The sequence below is a fragment of the Pristis pectinata genome, chromosome 1 (genome assembly GCF_009764475.1).
Source record: "Pristis pectinata isolate sPriPec2 chromosome 1, sPriPec2.1.pri, whole genome shotgun sequence".
Lineage (NCBI taxonomy): Eukaryota > Metazoa > Chordata > Chondrichthyes > Rhinopristiformes > Pristidae > Pristis > Pristis pectinata.
The window spans coordinates 83,217,514-83,231,048 of NC_067405.1; the positions used below are offsets into that span (position 1 = coordinate 83,217,514).

The 13,535-nt window shown below is 42.7% G+C and overlaps 1 protein-coding gene across 1 annotated transcript in view; it reads right to left on the reverse strand.

Moving 5' to 3' along the window:
* The window catches only part of ubr1 (ubiquitin protein ligase E3 component n-recognin 1), a 180,683-nt gene that overhangs the window by 121,118 nt on the left and 46,030 nt on the right, over positions 1-13,535 (reverse strand). Inside the window, exons 6-8 of the mRNA XM_052030365.1 lie at positions 6,765-6,903; positions 5,210-5,272; positions 4,392-4,515 (exon numbers count right to left, since the gene is read on the reverse strand). Coding sequence (XP_051886325.1) covers positions 4,392-4,515; positions 5,210-5,272; positions 6,765-6,903 — 326 coding nt within the window. The remainder of the gene's footprint in view (positions 1-4,391; positions 4,516-5,209; positions 5,273-6,764; positions 6,904-13,535) is intronic.

A 13,535-nucleotide genomic window follows, 5' to 3' on the forward strand; every position in this document is an offset into this window, starting at 1 on the left:
CGGATGGTGTGAACCGGTGATAAAAGTTTACCGTACCGAGGAATTCCTGCAGGCCCTTGATGGAGGTGGGTCTGGCAAAATGGCGGATGGCATCGACCTTCGCAGGCAGGGGCGTGGCGCCGTGTTTGTCGATCCGATGACCCAGGAAATCGATTGTCTCCAGCCCGAAATGGCATTTGGCTGGGTTGACGGTCAGGCTGAAATTCCTCAGGCGAGAAAAGAGTTGGCGGAGGTGCGTGAAATGTTCCTGGCGGCTGTTGCTGGCGATCAAGATGTCGTCGAGGTATGTGAAGGCGAAGTCAAGGTCGCGCCCGACCGCGTCCATGAGTCATCGGAAGGACTGAGCAGCATTCTTGAGACCAAAGAGCATCCGGACAAATTCAAAGAGGCTGAAAGGTGTGATCAGCGCCGTCTTCGGAATGTCGTCTGGATGCACAGGGATCTGGTGATACCCCCGGACGAGGTCGACCTTGGAAAAAATGGACCGCCCATGTAGGTTGGCAGCAAAGTCCTGAATGTGCAGCACAGGGTACCGGTCCGGGGTAGTAATGTTGTTGAGGCATCGGTAATCGCCACAGGGCCGCCAGCCTCCGGCTGCCTTGGGGACCATGGGTAGCGGAGAGGCCCATGGGCTGTCCGACCTGCGGATGATCCCCAGCTCCTCCATTTTTTTGAATGCCTCCTTTGCGAGGCGGAGCTTGTCTGGGGGTAGCCGCCAGGCACAGGCGTGGAGGGGAGGGCCCTGGGTGGGGATGTGATGTTGGACGCCGTGCTTGGGCAAGGTGGTGGAGAACTGGGGCGTTAGTACGGACGGGAACTCTGCCAGGACCCTGGCAAACTCGTTGGTCGACGTGGTGACGGAGTCGAGGTGTGGGGCTGGCGGCTTGGTTTCACCCAACGAGAACTGTTTGGAAGGTCCTGGCATGTACCAAACGCTTACCCCGCAGGTCAACCAGCAGACTGTTGGCACGAAGGAAGTCTGCCCCAACGAGTGGTTGCACGACGGCGGCCAGGATGAACCTCCAAGTAAAGTTGCAGGTGCCGAACTGGAGGTGTACCAACCGGGTGCCAAAGGTCCGAATGGCGCTGCCATTGGCAGCTCTGAGGGCAGGTCCTGGTGTGCAGTTGCGAGTCTCGCGGCTGTTGGGAGGCATGACGCTAACTTCGGCTCCTGTGTCCACTAGGAACCAACGTCTGGAACGCCTGTCCCACACATGCAAGAGGCTATCCGGGTGGCCAGCCGCCATAGCCATCAGCGGCGGCTGGCTCTGGCGTTTCCTGGAAACCTGCATGGTGGCCGGCCTGCTGAGCCGCTGGGTACGTGGCGTGGCAACGTGCTCGACAGACGCCCCGCTCTCCTTTTTTGCCTGCCAAAGGACATCCGCCCGGGAGGCCACCTTCCGGGGTTCGCTGAAATCGGCATCCGCCAGGAGCAGGTGAATGTTATTGGGTAACTGCTCCAGGAAGATCTGCTCAAACAGCAGGCAGGGTTTATGCCCGTCTGCCAGGGCCAACATCTCATTCATGAGCGTGGAGGGGGGGTCTGTCGCCCAACTCATCGCAGTGGAGTAAGCGGGAGGCTCGTTCGTGTCGAGAAAGGCCGAAAGTGTCAAGGAGGGTCTTGAACTTATGGTACTTCTCCTCCTCAGGGGGTGCCTGGATGAAATCCTCGACCTGGGCTGCGGTGTCTTGGTCGAGGGCGCCCACCAGGTAATAGTACTTGGTGTCGTCCCTGGTGATCTGGCGAACTTGGAACTGGGCCTCGGCCTGGTCGAACCAGACACTGGGCCGGAAGGTCCAGAAGGTGGGCAGTTTAAGGGCTACTGCCTGTACCTCTTGCTATGCAGACATCGTGGGTTCAAAAGCATTTGGGCCCGTCGGGGTCACCAATGTAGCGGCTAGCTACACACCACGAAATGAAGACACACAGTCACTGGTTTCGAAATCAGAGGTCGAATGCTGACCTGGGGCGCGGTGCGCCTTTAATAGCCGAAAACTTCCCGTGCTACAATTCCCACGCTGACGTCACGCGCAGGTCACTTGACCTTCCCGCGCTGACGTCATGCGCGGGTCACCTGACCTTCCCGCGCACGGGCTTTCCCAGCCCAACGCTGGGGAAGAAGGAGGGTCCTGTGCCATCTTGGATCGGGGCCTCCAACGACGTCGCGATGTCGGGAGCCGGTTTGATGCCGGTGCGGTGAGTTGCTACACTTCTATTTGATATCATACAGACAGATAAAGGATTTGGGATGGGGTGCATGCTATAAATTTGAACAGCTAACTTGTCCCAGACTTTAAGACTGAGGCTATCTATTTACAGAAGCAGACAAGACAATTCTAGAGATAATCACATCAGTCCTGCAGTGCACTGTGTTGGGCCTAAACTAATGTTCACCAGTGATAGTCTGAGTGAGAGTATTAATAGATATACAAGTTTGCAAATCTCTCTCTCACACACTCTCACTATAAAGGTCATGGAAGCTTGCAAGGGTTTAAAGATTACAATTAATTTGCTGAACATCCACACGTAGGGCAATGAGGCCAATTGGAAGGCACATGAAATTTTTGCTTTTTATTGTATCATCTCAGCAATGCAATCGAAGGATGTCATACCAGGCTTTTTAAAGATTTGGTACAGTTAAACTTGGAATACACTACCTAGTTTTAATCACATGGGGTGAAGAATATCAAGGCACCAAAACAATTCTCAGATTCTTGTTTATCAGGAGTAGTCTCAACACAGGCAATTCATCAAAACAGCATATCAGGGCTGAAGGGCCTGTTCCTTTGCGGTACTGTTCTGAGGTCCATGCATGTGATTCCAGAAAAATGGCAACAGCTTATTTATGCTAAGAACAAGAAATAGCAGAATACCCTTGAGCCTGCTCCACCATTCAATAAGATGATGGGTGATCTGATTTTGTCCTCAGCACCACCTCTCGAGTAAAAAAAATTCTAAAAATTCGTAGGCCCTCTGAAAGAAGAAAGTCCTCTTCCTCCTCTTCGCCTAATGAGTGACCTCTTAATCTGAAGCTTTGCCCTAGTTCCAGATTCCCTCATGGATAGAGAAACATCCTCTTCATATCAACAGAGTCAAGTCCCCTCAGAAACTTATGTTTCAATAAAACACATCTGATTCTTCTCAATTCCGATGAGCAAAGGCCCAACCTGCTCAATCAAACATTCATTACAAGCCCAGACTCCCACATCTAACTTGGCAATATTTAATGATTCCATTGCAGTCACCCAGTTCTTCTGCTTGTTATATATGCTCCAATGACGAGGCTTTCCCTGCAAGTGCCCCTAAGATGCCTTTCTTCATGAACCATGGTTTCCCCTCAACCATAGCAGACAGGACCCTTGACCACATCTCATCTATTTCCACTCTATTTCAGATCACACTCCTACTTGCACAACCTCTACCATGCTCTTTTAGCCAGTGATATCACCACTTGTATTATTCGGTCTCTCTGGTTCTCCACCTTATTACAGACCTTCCCTTTTATTCTTTACACGCTCCCAACCCACCTTCTCCTCCCTTTCGCTTTACTTAAAACTTACTTCATTTCTAATCCTTCCCAGTTCTGATGAAAGGTTATCAACATGAAATGTTAACTGCTTCTCCCTCTACAGATGCTGCCTGTTCAGTATTTCCAACACTTTCTGTATTTATTCTAAGCTGACCTTTCTTTACAATGGTTCAACATCGCACCAGAGTGGTACACTTGCAGTTTTCCATTCCAGTTGGACCTTTCCAGAATCTAGGTAACTTTGGAAAGAAACTTCGGAAACAACTTGTGCATCCATCATCTCTCCAGCCACTTCTGGGGTCGTCAGCCTGTAGTGCCATTAGTATTCTTAATAACTTTATGCCTAATGTTGAGATTGTTTTGTTTATTCCTCCCTTTTGCCCCCATTTTCTATTATTGGGGCATTTAAGAGTCTTCCACATGAAGACAGATACAAAGGATTTGCTTAAAATCTGGCATTTTCTTATTTTCCACCATTAATTCCACAGTCTCAGATGCAAAGGGTCCAATATTTATCTGAGCTACTGTCTTCTGTGTTATATACTTGTAGAAGCTCTTACCGGCAGTTTTTATATATTTTTTTCTCTTGAGGTAATTTTGATAATGTACTTTCACCCTCTATCTTTTGTTTGACATTCTTTGTTGGTGTCTAAGTATTCCCATTTATTTCTGTGAGATAATTAATTTATTAATCCTGTTTGTTTATGCATGACCAGATTTGAAGAGCCACTAGCTTGGTTGATTCAACAGCATATTATTCAAAAACATGCCAACTTGAGTTAATCAATGTAAAGATTAAAATTACCCACAGCTATTGCAGTACTTTTCTTAAAAGAAATTCAGACCAAGTTTTGCACTTGCCTGAATAACCAATAACTTGGTTGAGCCAGGAGAGAAGACGTAAAGCAAATGTCTGATGGGATACGACACTTGAGTGAAGAATCTCAACACGAAGAGGTGACTGAAAGAAGCTGTTTGTAATGTTCTAGAAGAAAAATTAACAATATACATTGCAGTATTCCCTTCAGATTGTTCAAAAGCAGTTTTAAAGAATCTATTATTTGTATTGGTGCTATTGTTACAATGGCAGTACCTATTCAGCAAGTCATCCTTGTTATCAAATGGTCAGCAATTTGAAACATCATCTCTTCTTCCTTCAACTGCTGCTTGATCTAAGCACAGACAGCAGTTTCTCCCATACGATCATGGATGAGCCCGTAAGGTCTATATGTACCTTCTTCCCTTCTCCCACGTCTTTTCATTTAACCCTATCAGCAAGTTCATGTTTTACTTTTACCCCTTATGCGTTCATCCACCTTTTCCTTAAATGAATCTCTACTCTTTGCTTCATTTACTCGTTGAGGTAGTTGATTTCATACTCTTACAACATCCCAGTTAACATTCTATCTGAATTCTTGATGGGATTTGTTAGTGACCATCTTATGTTTATTCCTCCTCATTTTGTCCCCCATCATAGAAAGCCAAAACGCAATTGGACATTTGTCAGAGGAGCTGATCAATCAAGAAACATTATGATCCCTTTGTTATGTGCCATGCATCACTCGGATTTCTATTAAACTACTTCCATATTGCAGAACAGTGCTATTTCTACAGTTGTTGAGCTAGTATTTTCAACTACAACTGTTGGATGCATAGTGCAAAGACTTGGTCTTACTTACATAAACTTCGAGCTTTGTTTCTTGACAAAGAAGCAATGTTCCATGTTTTATAGGTCTACGACCCTAGAGAAGCAAGACAGAACTGCAAATTGAAAAGATCGGTACAGAACTGCAAATTGATAAGATTGGTATTGCAATGAAATAAAAAAAATCCACATGAACTAATTGAGAAACAAATTTGCATTAAACACATTCACTTTCTGGTTTACTAATTATACAAACAGCTCATTCCAGATCAAGGTACACAGGTATGTTTGATCAGCAAGATATAATGATGTATAGATACACACATACAATATATATACAAAATATTTTTTTTAAATAGTGATCTCTCAAGGTAATATCTCTAAAGCTGTTGGTTAACGTTTGTGCTTATGTGTATTATTTTACACAAGCATGCAGAATTCTGCTCTCACATTAGATGCTTAATGTTTTGAGTAAAGGTGATTTTTGGAAAGCATGACAAAAATTCCAGACAAGGAGGCAAGGATGCACACTATATAAAGCCTGGCTCAAAAATCACACTCAAGTACCATTCCATGCAGAGATGGACTCTCACAAACATGGTCAGATCTCTCAATCCAGAGATAAAAAACAGAAAATGCTGGAAAATCTAAGCACATCAGGTAGTATTTATGAAAAGAGAAACAATTAACATTTCACATCAAAGACTCTTCAGACTTTCTCAGTTTCATCATCAGACCTGACATTAACTGTTTTGCTCTCCACAGATGCTGCCTGGCCTGACTCAGGTTTTTCAGGCATTTTCTATATTTCAGATTTCTAGCAATTGCAGTTTTTCTTTAACTTTTCCTAATCCAGAGATATAATCATGTTTGTTTTTCCACAAGAGAAAACAAAGAATATAATGGAATCTTGTGTTTGAATTTTTCCTTGGCCTTGGCACCCCACCCAAATCTCTGTAAACTCTTACAACCCTGAGAATTCTACATTCTTCTAAATTCAGCCAATTGTGCATCCTTGACCCCACCATTGGTGACCAAGTCTTCAGTTTCAAAGCCTGTGCTGTGGAATTCTTACTCTTAGCTTCACTGTGCCATTCTCTTACCCAATCCTTTAAAATTTTTTTTTATATTTTATTTACAGCGTGGTAACAGGCCCTTCCGGCCCAACGAGTCCGCGCCGCCCATTTTAAACCCAAATTAACCTACCCATACATCTTTGCAATGTGGGAGGAAACTGGAGCACCCGGAGGAAACCCACGCAGATACCCGAGAACATACAAACTCCTTACAGACAGCGACAGGAATCGAACTCCGATTGCTGGCGCTGTAATAGCGTCGCGCTAACCACTACGCTACCTTTCCACCTATAAAGTTGATTCTTGTCTGATCTTAAGGTAACACTGCGTAATATGTTGTAGAATGCCTTGTAAGCATTTTTCCAACCCTTCCCAACCTAACCAAGGCATTCAGGTTCAATGATACAATGATACTTTATTTGGTTACAAATCTTTTCTTGTCAAATGACTGGGATCATGTTAATAGAGAAATTCCTCTACATCAAAGAGCTTGCAACAGCTAATAGCACTTACCTCTCTATCTATCAAGGTGGTGTAATTCTGTGCTTCTTTTGGTGAACAGCCTAATGACTGCTGGAGTGAGTAAATAACATGGTCAAAGGAATGCTGTTCATCATTAAATAGCACACAGAAATAAGAGTCCGTCTTCTCCCTTGTGTGATAAAAAGTTTAAGGGTAAGATTTTGCATCAGAAGTTTGCCATTGATCATCTCTACCAGACAGAATTGACAGGCACAGTGCAAGGCATTAGCTGGCTTCTCTGCCCAAAACAATGGAATCTCCTTCCATCAAATGCTACTGAGAGCACATTCAAATTAGGAGACCAATGTGTTAGCCAGCTCTGAATAATTAAGAATCGGATGTTGCCTACTGCATTTTTCATTAATAAATAAACAATGAATACTTCTGCGACCTTGATACTTGCATTTGAAAGATATGCAACCAAACTCTACTCTTTTTATGAATTTACTTGTAAAATGGAAGATGAAAAACAGTGTAGTTTTATTTTCAAAAGAATGTTGTGGTATTCTACTTCCTTAGCTTCTTAATGGTAGTTAGGGGTTTCCTATTAAAAACTGTATATATTGCTTAAATTGTGCGGCCATAACAGAACTGGTCAGCAATTTCTAATAAATAATGCTGCAGTTATTTATACAGTTAAAAAAGGGTCAGTTTTTTTTGCTAATCACCAATATAGCTTAGACAATTGATTTAAAAATAAATTCGAATTTTTATAATTCCTCCAGCATCAAATCTCCTTCAAAATATTTAAAATTACAACTTTTTCAACAATTTTCCCTAATCATTGATCAAATTTAAATTACTGATGTTTATCAACTTTGACATAAATTGCTTTTCAATACTGATCAAAATTCTTATGCTGAAAATCAAGCTTTTAGTAGGGTGCCCTTTCTTGGGTAGTCCTTCAGGATGAAGCACATCTTGTTTCCATTACAGTTTTGTGGGTTCTGAGGTGGCTGATGAGGCCAATGTGGAATTTGCAAATTACCACAAATGGGCTTAGTACAGTTTACATTTCTCAAACGGGACTGCATGTAAAAACCAACTTCGCAAGAATATCATTTTAAATAGGTTTATAAATTATAAAATATAATTTTAGGTAAAATTTTTAATTCATTCACTGAATGTCTTGGAAAGGCTGGCATTTCTTGTCCATCCCTCATTTCTCCTGAACAATCAGCTCCCTCCTAAACAGATACATTGCTTCCAGTGTAGATACTCCTACAGTCCTAATAGGGAAGAAGTTGCAGGATTTTGATCCAGCCTGGTGCACTTGACCTTCTTAGTGGTAGAGGTTGAAACTTAAAGAAAAGCTGTCAAAGAACCTTTGAGAGCCATTGCAGTTCATTCCACACTACAGCCACGCTTGACGTTGGTGGAAAAAGTGAATGTTCTGTGTGGCAAATTGGGTGACGGTGGTGGGCTGCATTTCCCTGGATGGTGTTGAAATTTTTGACTATTGCTGGAGCAGCATTCATCCAGGCAAGTGGAGGGTATTCAATCCCACACTTGCGCCTTGTGGATGATAGAAAGATTTTACGCCGTCAGGCAAACTGTCGCTCATCCACTGAGGGAATCATAACTGTTCTAATATATTTTCAAATATGGAATTAATTGACTCACTCAACTGACACAACAGCCCTTGTGACAATCTATACATTCAGAATTCCTGCATAAACAGGATAATCCTGAATTTCCACACAGATGGAACATCACAACTGCTAATGTCAGATTCCAGTGCTGGATTACAAACTTCTCTTAGGAAATATGCCTTCTGAATCAGCAACAGGTCAATTAATTTTAATTGTTTTCTAGTGTCATATACTATGACACTAGAAAATACAGTGACATGCAAAAGTTTAGGCACCCCTGGTCAAAATTTCTGTTACTGTGAATAGCTAAATGAGTAAAAGATGACCTGATTTCCAAAAGACAAAGTTAAAGATGACACATTTCTTTAATATTTTAAGCAAGATTACTTTTTTTTTTATTTCCAGCTTTTACAGTTTCAAAATAACAAAAAAAGAAAAGGGCCCTAAGCAAAAGTTTGGGCGCTCTGCATGGTCAGTACTTAGTAACACCCCCTTTGGCAAGTATCACAGCTTGTAAACGCTTTCTGTAGCCAGCTAAGAGTCTTTCAATTCTTGTTTGGGGGATTTTAGCCCATTCTTCCTTGCAAAAGGTTTCCAGTTCTGTGAGATTCTTGGGCCACGAGATTCTTTTGAGGTCTATCCACAGATTTTCGATGATGTTTAGGTCGGGGGACTGTGAGGGCCATGGCAAAACCTTCAGCTTGTGCCTCTTGAGGTAGTCCATTTTGAGGTGTGTTTAGGATCGTTATCCTGTTGTAGAAGCCATCTTCTTTTCATCTTCAGCTTTTTTTTTACAGACGGTGTGATGTTTGCTTCCAGAATTTGCTGGTATTTAATTGAATTCATTCTTCCCTCTGCCAGTGAAATATTCCCCGTGCCACTGGCTGCAACACAAGCCCAAAGCATGATTGATCCACCCCAGTGCTTAACAGTTGGAGAGGTGTTCTTTTCATGAAATTCTGCACCCTTTTTTCTCCAAACATACCTTTGCTCATTGCAGCCAAAAAGTTCTATTTTAACTTCATTAGTTCACAGGACTTGTTTCCAAAATGCATCAGGCTTGTTTAGATGTTCCTTTGCAAATTTCTGACACTGAATTTTGTGGTGAGGATGCAGGGAAGGTGTTCTTCTGATGACTCTTCCATGAAGGTCATATTTGTGCAGGTGTCGCTGCACAGTAGAACAGTGCACCACCACTCCAGAGTCTGCTAAGTCTTCCTGAAGGTCTTTTGCAGTCAAATGGGAGTTTTGATTTGCCTTTCTTGCAATCCTACGAGCAGTTCTCTTGGGAAGTTTTCTTGGTCTTCCAGACCTCAACTTGACCTCCACCGTTCCTGTTAGCTGCCATTTCTTAATTACATTACAAACTGAGGAAACAGCTTAATGAAAACACTTTGCTATCTTCTTATAGCCTTCTCCTGCTTTGTGGGCATCATTTATTTTAATTTTCAGAGTGCTGGGGAACTGCTTAGAGGAGCCCATGGCTGCTGATTGTTGGGGCAAGGTTTGAAGAGTCAGGGTATTTATAAAGCTTTGAAATTTGCATCACCTGTGCTTTCCTAATGATGACTGTGAACAAGCCATAGCCCTAACAAGCTAATGAAGGTCTGAGACCTTGGTAAAAGTTACCTGTGAGCTCAAATCTCTTGGGGTGCCCAAACCTTTGCATGGTGCTCCTTTCCTTTTTTCCCACTCTAAAACCGTACAAAACAAAAATAATACACTAATCTTGCTTAAAATATTGAAAAGAATGTTTCATCTTTATGACTTTGAGATCAGTTCATCTTCTACTCACTTAACTATTCACAGTAACAGAAATTTTGACCAGGGGTTCTGGTCACCTAACTATAGGAAGGATATTTGTAAGAGTGCAGAGGAGATTTACTAGAATGTTGCCGGATCTTCAGGAGTTGAGTTACAGGGAAAGATTGAACAGGTTAGGACTTTATTCCTTGGAGCGCAGAAGAATGAGGGGAGATTTGATAGAGGTTTACAAAATTAGGAGGGGTATAGACAGAGTTAATGCAAGTAGGCTGTTTCCACCTAGATTAGGAGAGATAAGTATGAGAGGACATGGCTTTAGGATGAAAGGGGAAAAGTTTAGGGGGAACTTCTTCACTCAAAAGAGTGGTGGGAGTATGGAACGGGCTGCCATCTGATGTAGTAAATGCAGGCTCACTCTTGAGTCTTAAGAATAAATTGGATAGATACATGGACGGGGGTGGTCTGGAGGGTTATGAACTGGGTGCAGGTAAATGGGACTAAGGGGAATACCATTTCGGCATAAACTAGAAGGGCCGAATGGCCTGTTTTCTGCGCTGTAGTGTTCTATGTTCTATGCGTGCCCAAACTTTTGCATGCCACTGTAATTCGTTGGATCATTATCCATCGTCTGTTGATTCCTGTGTCTCTGATGCTGGTGCCTTTGACCTCCTACACTGAACACAGAGTCCAGGGACAGAGCTCAGTCATTCTGACCAAGGAGTCAGATTCTATCGGTCTCTGGCATCTCAGCTTTATGCGACCACAACTGTTGAATGACATCTCAATTTAAAACAAAATCAGGAAACAATTAGAAAATATAAAACTCTTTGACAGCATCCGCTGAAAAACAGCCGCCCGGGTGGCCTAGTCCACCAAAGGTAGTCACCAACTGCTCTGTTTCACGGGACAACTTTGGCAACCAGACTCCAGATTCCATTTAGCTACAAGTTAACCATGAGATACAGGCTGGGTCATGCAGCACAGCATCAGGTCCTTTGTCCCACACAGACTGTCAAATCTCCATTCTGACATTCAAAAACATACATAGAACACAGAAGAGTGCAGCACAGGAACAGGCCTTTCAGCCCACAATGTCTGCATCCAGCACAATGCCAAATTAGACTAAATCTCTTCTTCCTGTACATGGTCTATGCGCCTCCATTTCTTGCATATTCACATGTCTAACAGGATCTTAAATGCCACTATCGTATCTGCTTCCTCCACTCCCCCCCAGCAGCCCGTTCCAGGCACCCACCATTCTGTGCAAAAAATACTTGCCCCACACATCTCCTTTAAACTTTCCCCCTCTCACCTTAAATGCATGTCCTCTAGTACTTGACATTTCTACCCTGGGAAAAAGATTCTGACCATCTATCCTATCTCTGTCTCTCAAAATCTTATAAACCTCTATCAGGTCTCCCCTCAGCCTCCGACACTCCAGAGAAAACAACCCAAGTTTATCCAACATCTCCCTATAGCTCACACCCTCTAATCCAGGGAGCATCCTGGTAAAATAGATGGCCATTGACAGCTGGTTCGATTGGGGACTGTAGCTTAATCAGTTCTCAAAGTAATTCACTGGAGAGTTACAATTAGTTGGCCTTGCAGTTAGATGGGAATTGACTGAGTAAACTTTTTCCAGGAAGCAAGTGTGGGCAGGCAAAGGATGAGCTCAGACAGCTTGCTGCTCTGCATCAGATTCAAAATACACTCAGCAGATCAGGCTGCCCTTGTGGGAAAAAAAACAGAACTAACATTCCAAGCTGAAAAGTGAGAAAATAAGTTAGTTTCAAGTTGCAGAGAAAGATGGGGAGGGGTGAGTAAGACGAAGGGAATCTCTCTGATAGGGTGAGGTCAGGGCTGCCCTGGTGATATTTTGTTCACAAAGCCATCTAGTTGATAGATTAATGAGTTTGAGAGCAAGACGACAAATAAGAAGACATGTAAAAGCTGTGAAATACAGATCAGAACTGTTGTAGAGAATAAAAGCAAAGGAAGAATATTGGAAATGCCCAGCAGATCAGGTAGCTGAAAATGGGAAGATAAACTGAGTTAATATTTAAGGTGGATAACTCACAGTAGAACTGGCCAGTTCTGCTGCAAAATTACCAATCTGTACTAATAATGGTTTTTCCTCTCTCCATGAATACTGCCAGATCTACTGGGCATTTCCAACATTCTCATTTTGAATTCATTCTCTGTAACAGCTCTGAACTGCATTTCACAACTTTAACATGTCCTTTTGTTTTCTCTCTCTCTGCTCTCATTAATCTATCAACCAAATAAATGACATTACAAACACAGCAAACCCTGGTCTCACTCTATCAGAAATATTGCTTTTGTCCTTTAGATCCCTCTCCCCCACTTTCTCTGCAATTTATTTTTCTCACTTTTCCAGTTCTGACAAAGGATCATCCATCTGAAATGTTAACTGTTTCCACAGACACTGCCTGACCTCCTGAGCATCTTCAGATTTGTCTTTATTTCTGGTTTCCAGCACCTGTTGTTTTTTTTGGTTCTGAAGACAATAAACTTGGCTTGTTCCATTTGATTATGTTTACTATTTTTCCCTCCAAAGGTCAAGTAATTTAGTAGAGGTCAATAAACAAAACTGAACATATTCACTGAAATGAACAGCTACTGCATTGAGGTTTTCTGGTTTGCAATCCTATCTGGTGTGTAATAAACTGTATCAGAATCAGGTTTATTATCACTGACATGTCATGAAATGTATTGTCTTGCAGCAGCAGTACAGTGCAAAAACATCAAATTACTATAAATTACAAAATAAATATATAGTGCAATAAAAAAGGAATTAGGTGGTGCTCATGGACCATTCAGAAATCTGATGGCGGAGGGGAAGAAGCTGTTCCTAAATCACTGAGTGCAGGTCTTCAGGCTCCTGTACCTCCTCTCCCATGGTAGTAATGAGAAGAGGGCAGAAACTCAATTTCCTGCTGCAGAGACCTGACTAATCCAATACAATCATAAAAGCAAAGAGTGTTAATAAACAGACCTCTCTTAGGTTGGCTAGTTGGAACTGCTCGGGTTGTGGTACTGTTGTTTGGGACTCTGGCTATTCACAATCTATTTAGCCAAAGAGGACCTAATGTCAGATTTCTAAATTTGCTTGCATGGGATTGTGGTGAAGAGAATATAGCGAGGCACCAAGGTGGTAAGACAAGCTAAGTGAGCGGTGAGAATGCATCAGATGGAATATAATGTGGAAAAATATAAGACCATCCACTTTAGTGCACAAAACAGAAGTGCAGAGAACTTTTTTTTAGATGGGTGATATGAGGAAACATTAATGTTCAAAGGGACCAAGGTGTAGCTGTACACAAGTCACTGAAATCTAAGATGCAGGTGCAGCAGGCAATTAGGAGGCAAATGGTGTTTGCCTTCA